This window comes from Macaca thibetana, unplaced genomic scaffold, assembly GCF_024542745.1.
Source record: "Macaca thibetana thibetana isolate TM-01 unplaced genomic scaffold, ASM2454274v1 unplaced_scaffolds262, whole genome shotgun sequence".
Taxonomy (NCBI): domain Eukaryota; kingdom Metazoa; phylum Chordata; class Mammalia; order Primates; family Cercopithecidae; genus Macaca; species Macaca thibetana.
In genome coordinates, this window is record NW_026089051.1 from 1 (window position 1) to 13,934 (window position 13,934).

At 36.2% G+C, this 13,934-nt stretch overlaps 1 protein-coding gene across 2 annotated transcripts in view; it reads left to right on the forward strand.

Annotated features, from left to right (window-relative positions):
* Positions 1-58: 58 nt before the first annotated feature.
* LOC126947416 (ankyrin repeat domain-containing protein 30B-like) overlaps positions 59-13,934 on the forward strand; it is a 34,164-nt gene continuing 20,288 nt past the window's right edge. Inside the window, exons 1-5 of one of the 2 annotated variants that reach the window (XM_050778071.1) lie at positions 60-625; positions 4,156-4,217; positions 6,520-6,610; positions 8,467-8,495; positions 8,594-8,666. In XM_050778071.1, the coding sequence (XP_050634028.1) occupies positions 577-625; positions 4,156-4,217; positions 6,520-6,610; positions 8,467-8,495; positions 8,594-8,666 (304 nt within the window). In that variant the 5' untranslated portion in view covers positions 60-576. Of the gene's footprint in view, positions 626-4,155; positions 4,218-6,519; positions 6,611-8,466; positions 8,496-8,593; positions 8,667-13,934 lie in introns of both variants that reach the window. The other variant, XM_050778072.1, reaches the window with a different exon arrangement.

Sequence of the window (13,934 nt, forward strand, 5' to 3'; positions counted from 1 at the left end):
TTTGCCAGGTGAAGAGTCAGGAGGATGATATTTAGTAGAAGAATCTAGTATAACCAGATTGTGTGTTTGGCAGCAGGAACATCTGCAGGAACACCTGATGAGGGTGCACCTTTGGCGGAAAGAACACCTGCCACAGCTGAAAGCTTGGTGGAAAAAACACCTGACGAGGCCGCACCCTTGGTGGAGGGAACACCTGCCACAGCTGAAAGCTTGGTGGAAAAATCACCTGACGAGGCCGCACCCTTGGTGGAGGGAACACCTGACACAGCTGAAAGCTTGGTGGAAAAAACACCTGATGAGGCTGCACCTGATGAGGCTGCACCCTTGGTGGAGGGAACACCTGACAAAATTCAATGTTTGGGGAAAGCGACATCTGGAAAGTTGGAACAGTTAGCAGAAGAAACACCTAGAAAAATTACGAGGCCTGCAAAAGAAACATATGGGCAATTTATATGTCCAGTAACAGGAAGACTTAGGAAGATCGCATGGGAGAAAAAGCCAAGACCTGTAAAGACTGAACGCGTGGCAGTAGTAACATCTAATAAAACTAAAGTTTTGGAAAAAGGAACATCTAAGATGATTGCATGTCCTACAAAAGAAACATCTACAAAAGCAAGTACCAATGGTAAGATGCTTGAGCGAACTTTGTAAGGTTTATTGGCACTTCGGGTTCCCTAGTGAAAAAAGTGTGATGTGGGAGTAGTTGGGAATGACTTGAATATCTTTTTTTTTATTATTATTATTATACTTTAAGTTCTAGGGTACATGTGGATAACGTGCAGGTTTGTTACATATGTATACTTGTGCCATGTTGGTGTGCTGCACCCATCAACTCGTCAGCACTCATCAACTCGTCATTTACATCAGGTATAACTCCCAGTGCAATCCCTCCCCCCCTCCCCATAATAGGCCCGGTGTGTGATGTTCCCCTTCCCGAGTCCAAGTGATCTCATTGTTAGTTCCCACCTATGAGCGAGAACCTGAGGTGTTTGGTTTTCTGTTCTTGTGATAGTTTGCTGAGAATGATGATTTCCAGCTGCATCCATGTCCCTACAAAGGACACAAACTCATCCTTTTTTATGGCTGCATAGTATTCCATGGTGTATATGTGCCACATTTTCTTAATCCAGTCTGTCACTAATGGACATTTGGGTTGATTCCAAGTCTTTGCAATTGTGAATAGTGCCGCAATGAACATACATGTGCATGTATCTTTATAGCAGCATGATTTATAATCCTTTGGGTGAATGCTCGTCATCACTGGCCATCAGAGAAATGCAAATCAAAACCACAATGAGATACCATCTCACACCAGTTAGAATGGCAATCATTAAAAAGTCAGGAAACAACAGGTGCTGGAGAGGATGTGGAGAAATAGGAACACTTTTACACTGTTGGTGGGATTGTAAACTAGTTCAACCATTATGGAAAACAGTACGACGATTCCTCAAGGATCTAGAAGTAGAAGCACCATATGACCCAGCCATCCCATTACTGGGTATATACCCGTGACTTGAATATCTAAATAAGGCAAGCTTAGGCTACACTTTTTAATAGTATAGGAATTAAGTAGCTCTTATTCTGTAGGCCCTGGAAAAATTCTCACAGTTTTTCTGGCTATAAATAGTAGATGAACTAACGAAAAATGGCTAAAACCATAGGAACTAAAGTTGTTTTGGTGGTACAGGGATATCATAGGATCTCACTGTCTGTCTGGTTTTTTTTTTTTTTTTTGTTTTTTGTGAGACAGAGTCTCAAACTGTCGCCTTAGTTGGAGTGCAATGGCGCAAGCAATCTCGGCTGACTACAACCTCCGCCTCCTGGCTTCATGCGATTATCCTGCCTCAGCCTCCCAAGTAGCTAGGATTACGGTGCCTGCCACCACACCTGGATAATTTTTTTGTATTTTTAGTAGAGATGGGGTTTCACTATATTGGCCAGACTCAAACTTGTGACCTGCTGATATGCCCGCCTTGGCCTCCAAAAGTGCTGGGAATTCAGGTGTGAGCCACTGTGCCCAGCTGGGACCCACTTTTGGTTGGTTAATTAGCAACAGCTCCAGTAATCATGCTCTCTCAAGACAATATTTAAAAGCTGGAAGGGTTGCTTTTGTTCACATGTTTCTTTTAAAGAGGGAGAAAACTTGGAAGCTTGCAGTAATCTTCCTGTAACATTTTATTGGCTGGATTATACCACATGCTTATATCTAAACCAGTCACTAGGAAAGCAAATGTAATTACTGTGATTAGCTTAGAATAATAATTTCCTTTTTGAGATGGGATTGGGGTAATGGAATACTGAACATCTAAAGAAACTTGTGTTTCTGCAGCAAGAAAGAATAAATAATGTCTATGCGTAGGAAGTCAGCAATGTTTTCTGCAGGGATTCATTGAAAAAGTTTGAGCAGGGGAGTCACAAGATTCGATTTGAGTATCAGGGCATACTGGATATGGTATAAGGCAGAGATTGGCAAACTTTTCCTGTAAAGTGCCAGATAGGGAATATGTTAGGCTGCTGGGCACGGTGGCTCAAGCCTGTAATCCCAGCACTTTGGGAGGCTGAGGCACGTGGATCATGAAGTCAGGAGTTCGAGAACAGCCTGGCCAATATGTTGAAACACCGTCTCTACTAAAAATACAAAAAGTAGCCAGGCATGGTGGTGTGCGCCTGTAATCCCAGCTACTTGGGAGGCTGAGGCAGGAGAATCACTTGAGCCCAGGAGGCAGAGGTTTCAGGGAGCTGAGATCGCACCACTACACTCTAGCCTGGGTGACAGAGCAATATTCCATCTCAAAAAAAAAAAAAAAAAAAAAAATGCTAGGCCATGTGGTCTCTATAACAGCTATCAAAGTCTGTATTGTAGAGTGAAAGCAGTCATAGATAATGTATGAGCAAATAGGCAAGATTGTACTCCAATAAAACTTTGTATAGAAAACTGTTTGGTAAGCTGAATTTGGCCTGCGGCCTATAGTTTGCTGGCCCTTCATATAGAAGAAAGATGGAGGGTAATTACATAAAAAGATTTAAAGATGAAGCTTTTGTAGTAGTTCATGCTATAGTCCTTTTTTTTTTTTTTTTTTTTTTTTTGTCACCAATCTGTGGCCTAGTATCAATCTATTATGAAAGTTTGACCCATTCAGGGTAAAAAGAATCAAGTTCAGAAGCTCAATTTACACATTTAAACATGTAGGTCTTTCTTTGCCATTATTTTACTTTGATTTCTTTTACTGAATTTTTTTAACTTAAAAAATACAATAGTAATTGGTAGAGTTTCTTTTTCCCTGTGAAAGCCATCAGTTAAGGGGCCATGTCTAACTAGGAAATTTGAGTGAATTCACTTCAGATGCGTTTAGAATATTTCTGTTATATATTCGTGTTCTGCCTCATGGTGCTCAGTATTCCTTGGGTCTTGCATGGACCTTGATTTAATTCTACAAAATGTGGGAAATTTAGGTTACTTAAGGCAATCATTTTTCCTATAAATTTGTAATGTTTCTCCAAGGAGGCACAAGTTGATTGTGAAGATATTGTTGCATTAAGGAAAGACTATCTCATTGTAATTAAAGCAGTTTTTAATTTATATGCAGTACAAGTTCTTTAAGCTTATTTATCTAAAACATATACACACCAAATATACTGTCATGGCATATTGAAATTTAAAAGGGTTGGATATATATTTTGCTAATATCAAAAAGTTAGTATTTTGCAGACTCTTATTTATTGATAAATAATTTTTTTTGAAGAACTATGTAATAAAGATTGCTTAGTCAATAAAACTAAGTAATAGTAAAAAACAAAAACTTAGAAAGTAATGAGAGATGATAGGTAATTAAAGTTACCTGAATGAATAGCAAATCTCTGACATAGTGTGTTTCACGGGAGAAGAGGATATGACTTTTGTGAAGAAATAATTAATACAAACTAATCAAATTTTTATTTTATTTGCATTCTAATGAGTATAAAGTTGATTTTTAGATTTTAAGATTGCAACTCTAACCAATTGACTATAGAAGTGGTGGTGGTTATCCACCGATAGAATATACAGGCTACAGAAGAAAGTCCACAGATTCATGAATGAAAATAGATTTGTATATGTTTTAAAATTTTATAATAAGAAATGTTCTCATGAATGTGTCTGTGATTAACCTTTTATAGATCAGAGGTTCCCAACAGAATCCAAACAAGAGGAAGATGAAGAAAATTCTTGTGATTCTGAGGTACTGTGTATTATTGATGTTATTATTCTCTAAGAATATTAATACTGAGTGATGTGAAAATATAAAGTCAGAGGCTTTGACTTGGTTTTCTTACCACTGCATATGCTCAAGAGAAATTCTGATTTTTCTAAAAACATTCTTGGCTGGGCGTGATGACTCATGCCTGTAATCCCAGCACTTTGGGAGGCCCGAGTTGGGAGGATCACCTGAGGTCAGGAGTTCGAGACCAGCCTGGCTAATATGGTGAAGCCCTGTCTATACTAAAAATACAAAATTAGTTGGGTGTGGTGGCACACACCTCTAATCCCAGCTACTTGGGAAGCTGAGGCAGGAGAATCACTTGAACCTGGGAGATGGCTGTTGCAGTGAGCTGAGATCGTGCCATTGCACTCAGATCGGGCCATTGTACTCCAGTCTGGGTGATAGAGTGAGACTCTGTCTCCAAAAAAAGAAATATTTAAATATCTATGTGCTAAGTAGATTACTGCTTGGTAGTGAAATTCTGATAATTTTCAGAATTAGTTTCAGACAACTGTGTAGTATAGTGTAAAAAATAAGGCTTAGAATTCACAAGTAATTCACATGAGTTCTGAGGTGAAATTTGACCAAAAGCTAAAGAATTACTCTGAGTCCACCTTTGGGCAAATATATGATTCGGTAGTATATCTAGACATACAAAAGTTCTAATTGGATTCATAGAAAACCAGTTTAAGCTGTGGCTTTGTACAACTTGAAACATAAAAGATAATGCTTTGGATTTGAAATTATTGACATATCTGTATTGTCCAGTATAGACCTGAAGGAACATTTCAGGAGAAAACAATGCATAAAGAATAGGAAACCAGTGGGACTATAATAACAATTTGTTTGAGTGTTTTAAAAAGTAGAAATTATTTTTACAAATAGACCTCTTTGAGTCTGTTTGTGGTAGCCATGCTTATGCAACATAAGTACCAAATAATAATGATGTAGTCCAAGGTCACAACTGTGGAAAGACACAGGAAGTGACTGACCTCTTAGATCCAAGCCCCTGCTGCACAGTGGTAACAGAAATGAGATGTCAATAGACAAGTTGACTTTATCTAATTTGTCCATAGACAAAAAAAGACTTTCTAATACTTGTCTGCTGTCATTTAAACAGAAGATACATATAAGTTTTCCTTAGTACTTTTTCATTTTATTCAAGTACTTTTTCTATCAGCAGACATTTTATCAAAAACATTTTGATTATTTTAACTCCCCGTTTACCTAAATAAAGCGACTTCTACAATGCTCTGAGTATACTTTATATGACTTATTCTTAACATTGTCTTCATGCCATGCATCATTTTTAACACTAAGTAATTCTATAATCATGAGTATTTTCAATGTTTAATACAGTATGTATTTGCAGCAGCACTCCTCTGGAGGGGGCACCGATGCAGGGAGTCTGTCCCTTGCAGACCTCTGACCCGGCGACAGATGAATAAAGTACATTGACACACAGATATTCTGCTCTGTCAGTCCAGCTGAGGGTGTCCAAGTGGCTTACAGACTTCCTGCTGAGTTCTGTAAACAGTTGCCACTATGGCCCTGATCAGCTAGTCAGACTCACAATTATTCAGTAAGATTAATTAACAAAAGCTTGAGTCAACACCATTAGAGGGTGATTGACATTGTGGACTTCTAGAGTAAAAAGCCCTTAAGCGCCTGTGGTACATCAAAAGTTAGTCTTAAGATTATATGAGTAAACAAGCTAGCTAGGTAAACTACTCTGCCTTCCTTTATGACTACTTTAATTTGTTTAAAGGTAAAGATCAAGTTGCCTTCAACCATATATATTACCAAAGTTATACAAACTTCTCGGCCTTTCAAGAAGATTTGTGTCTATTTATATAACTATCTCTATCTAATATTTTTCCCACCAGCCTGATTGAACCCCAACATGTGTTATTTCAGGTAGCAAGTGTTGTACTTTGTTTGATGTGCCTTCTTGATTTTTGGTGAGGAAGATAAAGTAAGATATTTTTAAGTGAGCTACTTTTTGAAATATACAGATGAGTGAAAAGTTTTGTCAATGTTGCTTATTTTTCATGCTCAGTAACCAAGTCAATAGCCACATGAAGATAACAGATAAACTTTGATCTAGATATAGCATGTGTGAGGTTTTCTATCAAAATGTTGTGATTTTCAATATGTGCCTATCCTTAAATCAAATTGCCTTTGAAATCAGAAATTGAGTTTAAAAAATATTTTAATTAGGAATTTTGATGCTTCTTTTGATTTTAAATTCAAAATTATCTATTGATATTACTTTTAACAGAGTCTCTTTGAGAGTTCTACAAAAGTTCAAGTGTATATACCTGAGTCTATTGATCAAAGTGTAATGAAGCATGTAAATAGAGAAGTAGAAGGTAAGAACCATTTTTTATTTGAAAAGTCATTTAACCATATGTTTGTCTAAATGCATGAAGAAAGATATATGCTCATAGTCAGATAAAATTACCCACTAAATACATAACATTGAAAAGAGATGAGTAAAATGATGATAAGTTGTATATATTTTCAGGTTTTGGCAACAGGATATATATAGAGTACACAAAACGAACTGAATTATTTTTTGAAACCAAGATACTCTAAGAAGTGAGGAAAGTCTGGAAATAAGTAAGAGAAAAGGAGTAAAAAGGGAAGGAAGACTAAGGAAGACAGAGAGAATACAGGGAGTTCATGAAGGAATAAGAAGCAGGTTTATATAATGGAGGTGGCAAAATAAAACACTTTTTTAAGAAAAGATAGATCATGGTTAGAAAGATGGCAAGAATATAAAATGATCCTCCAGTACCAAAACTGGTCAGAAAATTATAGCTCTGCTTCTTGTTCCTTCATGAACTCCCTGTACTCTCTGTCTTCCTTAGTCTTCATTCCCTTTTATAGTCCTTTTCTCTTCCTTATTTTCTGACTTTCCTCACTTCTTAGAATATCTTGGTCTCACTAGGTTTCGCTATTACAATCACTCATGACAAATATATATTTAGTTGATGTTATCTATTCAAATGAAATATATTTGAAAGTAAGAACATTGGCTTTATTTTTAAGAAAATGAGTTGTTTTGGCCAGGTGCGGTGGCTTATGCCTGTAATCCCAGCACTTTGGGAGGGTGAGGTGGGCGGATCACGAGGTCAGCAAATCGAGACCATCCTGGCTAATATGGTGAAACCCCATGTCTACTAAAAGTACAAAAAATTAGCCAGGTGTGGTGGCAAGTGCCTGTAGTTCCAGCTACTCGGGAGGCTGAGGCAGGAGAATAGCCTGAACCCGGGAGCTGGAGCTTGCAGTGAGCCGAGATCGCGCCACTGCACTGCAGCCTGGGTGACAAAGCGAGATTCTGTCTCAAAAAAAAAAAAAAAAAAAAAAAAGTTGTTTTGATAAAATTGCCATTCCACAAAAATTTATTATAGACTGACGATACACAAAATCAGACGATTTACAGGAACTAAAAATATACTGAATTTATACTTGAATAATAAGATTGCTCTTTAAAATAAATACTGTGGTGACTTAACAATATAAAAGTTATTTATGTTTAATATATCTCTTGCAGTTAATTTATATATAAATATATCAATATTGAAAGCTTATTGTAAATTATTTCCATGATGAGTTTTATACATCTTCTTGCATGAATGGATCAAGAAGCATTCAGATGGATACACTAGAGGATACAGAAATGTAGGCATATGATTACACCATATGGTTATGGAAAACAATGAATGTTTATATTTAGTATAATGACCTAAGTATTTATCCAAGCTGATCAATTCATGGCACTTCACTGATGAGATGTCAATTCTAAATTCAACTGAACTCTCATCGTAACTATATACCTTTCCAAAGATAGGCCACATTAAAGAACATGATGAATAGAATAATATAAATGATTCTAATGTGTTTCTTTTAGTATATGGTGTAGCATTCCATGTTCAGCTTTGACATTTATTTTCTTATATCAACCTTTTTACACGTGAAACACAATCTCGCTTTTGAAGTCTTAACTGCATGATCTGTGAAACCTATATTTATATTTTCGTCAGTGTATTTCTGTCATGTGAGTATCCTAAAGAAAGAAACCAAAAGAAAAGCCCCCTAAACCTAAAGGAATCATTCTCAAAGCTGAGCAAGAGGACTCAATTAGATACTGTCATTGCATTCATTTGTGGTTGGTTTTGTCATATTTACCTATGATTGATAATAAATCTCTTTTGCTTTTTAGAGTTTCCTGAAAAGCCCTCTGACTTTAAGGTATTGAATTTTATAATTTCATTTTGAATGACTTATTAACTACGTATTTTGTGAAGTATACATTCTTTATTAATCATTTTGCTTCCGAACCCATTTAGCCTGCTGTTGACATGCAAAACTCTGTTCCAAATGAAGCCTTCGAATGGAAGAATGAACAAACGTTGAGACCGGGTAAATTTTTCAATTTAACTATGAAAAGATGAATATTTCAATATTGGATATTTTGATAGTCTTTCTATCCCTAATGCTTTATTTTTTTCAACTTTGATGAAAAGATTTGATCTAAATAATGGCAATACTGATATTTATGTTTGAAAAACTGATATTACAAGAACAGTAATTTTCAATAGTTTTTTTTAAAAATGTTGCCTTAATCTCAGTTGTTTCTACTTTTGTATCCTGAAACTGTAATGTTTTCTATTTTGAATTTGTATTAAAGATTTAAGAAGGTGAATTTTGAAACTCTACTTTTTTTTTTTTTTTTTTTTTTAGTTCTTCTAAGCTTAATTCAAATTCCACAGTTTACTTTGGGGAACATTTATTTTACTGATATAACAATTGTGTTTTAACATTAATTACCTCATTTCAGTGTTGTCACTTTGAGAATCCTAAGAAAATCAGTAACTCTGATTACTGAACTCTTTGTGTGTGTGTGTCTGTGTGGGTGCCTGTGTGTGTCTGTTTTTGTGAGTGGTACCTTTACCTTGTAAAGATGAGGAAAATAATTAATCATTTCTTTATGAATATTTGATAAACACACTTTTTCATATAACTGTGATTCTGAAGCATTTGGCTTTAGAGTCTTTTTACACAACTACCATTTATTGCCTAGAAGTAACCAGTATTCTAAACCAGTTTTGAAAACTATTCTTATGCATGTTTAAACATTTTACAACACGTGTACGTGGTCATATTTAATATGTAATTTTTTTTCAACTTCCAATGCGTACATGGTTGTACAGTGTCATGTTCAGCAATGTTCTTTTTTGATCAGCATTATAATTTTTAGAGACATCCATAATGGACACAATTAACTGTGTTTTTTAATATTAGGTTCTTTATAAAATTCCATTGTATGACTGCACCATAGTTAATTACACAATTTCATGCTGATTAATAATAAATAAAAATGAAAACATGCAGATTTCAGAGTCTTTAAGTTAGTTTTATCTATTTTTTTAGTTATTAGAAATTAAAACTAAAATATTTAAAGTATTTCCTTGTGCAATCATACATTCCACTAACAATTCGAACTGTGACCCACAGATTATTGGAGCTATGGTATTACAACATGTTAGATCTGAAATGATCCAGGGTACACTTCTAAACATGAGTGAAAATGGTGACTTCCCAAAGTATGATTCGAGTTTGTTGGACCCTCTGCATGAAATGTGAACTTTAGGGATGCTGAGATCAGAAGTTAAATTTGCTTTTTAAAACCAGATATACACTTCATGGATGTCAAATGATAAACGTATCCTTAATGATGAAACGGTCTTACATTTTAGTTTTGCATGTTTGCTTTTTGCTTTAACCTGACTTAAATAGTTAAATATTTAAAACACAGGAATGCATTTTAAGTATTTATGTTTTTGGAGACAGTCTCACTCTGTCGCCCAGGCTGGAGTGCAATGGCATGATCTCGGCTCACTACCACCTCCGCCTCCTGCACTCAAGCAATTCTCCTGCCTCAGCCTCCCTAGTACACATACTCATTTGTAAACCAGTCACTAGAAATGCAAATGTTTTTACTGTGATTAGCTTAGAATAATGGTTTCTCATTTTGTAGATGAGATGGGGGTAATGGAATAATAAATATATGAATATACTTGTGTTTCTGTAGCAAGAAAGAATAAATAATGGCTATGTATAGGAAGCCAGCAATATTTTCTGCAGAGATGCATTGGAAATGTTTGAGTAGGGGAGTCACAAGATTAGATTAAGTATCAGGGCATTCTGGTCATGGTATAAACCAGAGATTGGCAAACCTTTCCTGTAAAGGGCCAAATAGGAAATATGTTAGGTGATGTGGTCCCTATCACAGCTTTTCAACTCTACCATTGTAGGATGAAAGCAGTCATAGATAATGTGTGAGGAAATAGGCATGACTGTATTCCAATAAAACTTTGTCTAAAAACCATTTGGTAAGCTGAATTTGGAATTCCATAACCATGAATTCCTTGAGACAAAGGTCTCGAGTCAACACCACTAGAGGGTAATTAACACTGCTGACCCCCCAGTACAAAGCAATCATGCACCCTCGGATGATCAAAGTTTGGTCTTAGGACCATATGAGTAAACAAGCTATTTAGATAAACTCCTCCACATTCCCTAGTTATTTGCTCCATTGCTGTCCACTCACAGTAAAGAGGATTAGGCTGCTTTCAGCCAAATCATTTACTGAAGTTGTGCAAACCTCTAACCACGGCCTTCCAAGAAGGTTTGTGTCTATTTCCTGTAACTATCTTTATAAATATTTTTCTAATCACTTTTTCTGATCCCTGACAAGTAGGATTTCTTTTTCCCTGTGAAAGCCATCAGTTAAGGGGCCATTTCTGACTAGGAAATATAAATATAAAATAAGTTTGTATTTCCAGTGGCAATGGAAAGATTAAGCAAAGGCAGAAAATAGGTACAGTTAATATGATTTACTGATTATTGAGTTTAAAAAGCTAGGGGACAGAAAAAAATCTCAGGTCATTCATAAGTTTCCACATTGTGCATTAGCATTTACAATGCTCATGGGGAAGGAGTAGGAAACTGTCAGGTCAACAGAGAAGTGCAAACAGTCATGGAACAGACCGAAGTTTTCTTTACATATTGAGTTTAATGAAACATTTATGTGGGATATTTTCAATAAGTAATTGGATTATAGGTGTTTGTAGCTGGAGATAGTACTATGGTTGGAGATGCAGGCCTAGAATAATTTTATTACAATTATTAGGCAAAGCCATAGATCTCAATGAGCTTATCCATTATGCAGAAGATGTAGAATAAGAAGAAAGCCATTGACAAAACCCTGGGACTATCAACATTTTACAGAGTCAAAGGACTTGGTAAAGGTGACTGAGCAGTGGCTAATGAAAAGTAGGAGAGCAGTCAGAGAAAGTGATGTTGCAAATTTCTTTTAAATGTGAGAATTTCATGAGATTACTGAAAAGTCAATTGGATTTAACTTACAAGTTTTTCAGTGGTAATCTGTTCAAAAGAATTCTTTTAGAGTTCTTAAGTGTACTATTGATGTGGTTAATGTTTCTGGTGTCCAAGAAGAAATTTCCCATGATCCTACCTAACTTTTTGTAACTGAAGCAGCCAACATACACAGGGTCTGGAAAATTGTCTAGACTGGAGAGTACATGTGCCAGCATTTTTCCAGAATTGTCAAAAGCTAAGGGTCATGTGTGAGGAAAAGTGCTGTTTTTTTATGTGTTTCTTGTGGAGAGTGGAGATCTGTGTTGTCTCTCTCTCTCTCTGTGTCTCTCTCTCTCTCTCTCACACACACACACATACACACATGCACAGTACAGTAATTCACCCTTATCCACAGGGGATATTTTCTAAGACACCCAGTGAATGTCTGAAACTGTGGATAGTATGGAACCTTATACATTCATATTTTTTCTATACATGAATATTTCTGATAAAGTTTAATTCATAAATTAGGCACAGAAAGAGATTAACAATAACTCATAATAAAATAAAACAATAACAATATATTATAATCAAAGTTAAGTGAATGTGGTCTCTCAAAGTGTCTTGTATTGTACTCACCCTTCTCACTCATATGATAATTGTGAGATGATATAATGCCTATGTGATGAGATGAAGTCAGGAGAATGAGGTAGGAGTTGTCATGTGGTGTTAGGCTACTAATTATTTCTGGCTATCTGACTACACATCAGAAGGAGGATCATCTGCTTCATGTGACCCTGGATCATTGAGCCATGATAGTGTTGATGGTTGGGATTCAGGAACAGACCATTTTGATGACTAATGGGCAGATAGCATATACAAAGGGATGATTCATGACCTGGGTGAGATGCAACAGGGTGTCTTAATATTTCATCATATTCCTTAGAATGACACACTATTTAAGACTTATGACTTGTATATTTCTGGAATCCCCCATTTAATATTTTGGACTACAGTTGGCCACAAGTAGCTGAAGTCACAGAAATCCAAACCTTCAATATTATATTGTGAAGTATATGTTTGGTCTTCCACACTGTTTTGTGGCATACAACTCATAAAATGTTTAGAATCTCCAAAGTGATGTCTTTGTATGCTAATAATTGAGTGATAACTGACAGTCCCTAGATAGCTTCAGGAAAGGAGCTTGTCACAAAAAAGAACAAGGCATGATTAGAGTGTTGGGACTTTCAGCCCCACCCCTAAACCTCCTAGGAGGTGACAGGAGCTGAAGATAAGGTCAATTACCAGTGGCCGCAGATTTTTTCATTCATGCCTATGTAATAAAGCTTTCTTAAGAACCCAGAATGACTGGGATCAGAGACCTTCCAGAAAGCTGAATGTATGGAAGTATTTGGAGGCTGATGTGCCCTGGGAGGGCATGGAAGCTCCATGCCCCTTCCCCCATAACTTGCCATATGCATCTATTCATGTGTCTCCTTTGTGATACCCTTTATAATAAACTGGTAAATGTGTTTCCCTTCATCTTTGGGGCACTCTAGCATGTTAATCAAACCCAAAGAGGGAGTCTTGAGAACCCCAACTTGAAATCAGCTGGTTAGAAGTTTCAGAGACACAGATTTGCAATTGGTATGGGAGGGCAGTCTTGTGAGACTGAGCCTTCAACCTGTGGAATCTGAGACTATTTCTAGACAGATAGTGTTGGAATTGAATAGAGGACAACCAGCTGGTTTCTGCTACAGAATTGATTGCCTACTTGTTGGTGGAGAAAATCCTCCAAACATTTGGTCGCAGAAGTCTTCTGTTTTGATGTTTGTGGTGTGAGAGCAGAGGGAAATCATGTGTGTGTGTTTCTTTCTATAAGTAGAGCAGATCAAGAGAGACTACTGTATCCTCTGTTCTAACTGCTCCGAGTTCATTTGTCTAGAAATTATACTTTCTAAGGTTGACACTGTCCACTTATACTAATTCTGCTAATAATACAATTTTCTGTCAGTCTTATAGGATTCTGTTTGTATTATGGCTATTGTACACTGTAGTTCACTTTTAGATATCAAATTGTGCTAAATTCGATTTTTCCTCTCATTTGAGAACTATAAAGGAGGGGAAATAATAGTTCTTAATGCATCAATTTTCTACCAGTAGTATACTTAATAATAATTTTACTATAGTCTTAATGTATTGTCCCAAAGGAATGCTGTATATCAAATTATCTCAGTCTTTATAACAAAGCATCTGAGTATTATGCTTTTTTATACAATATCTGGATCATGCATGAAAGTGTGCATG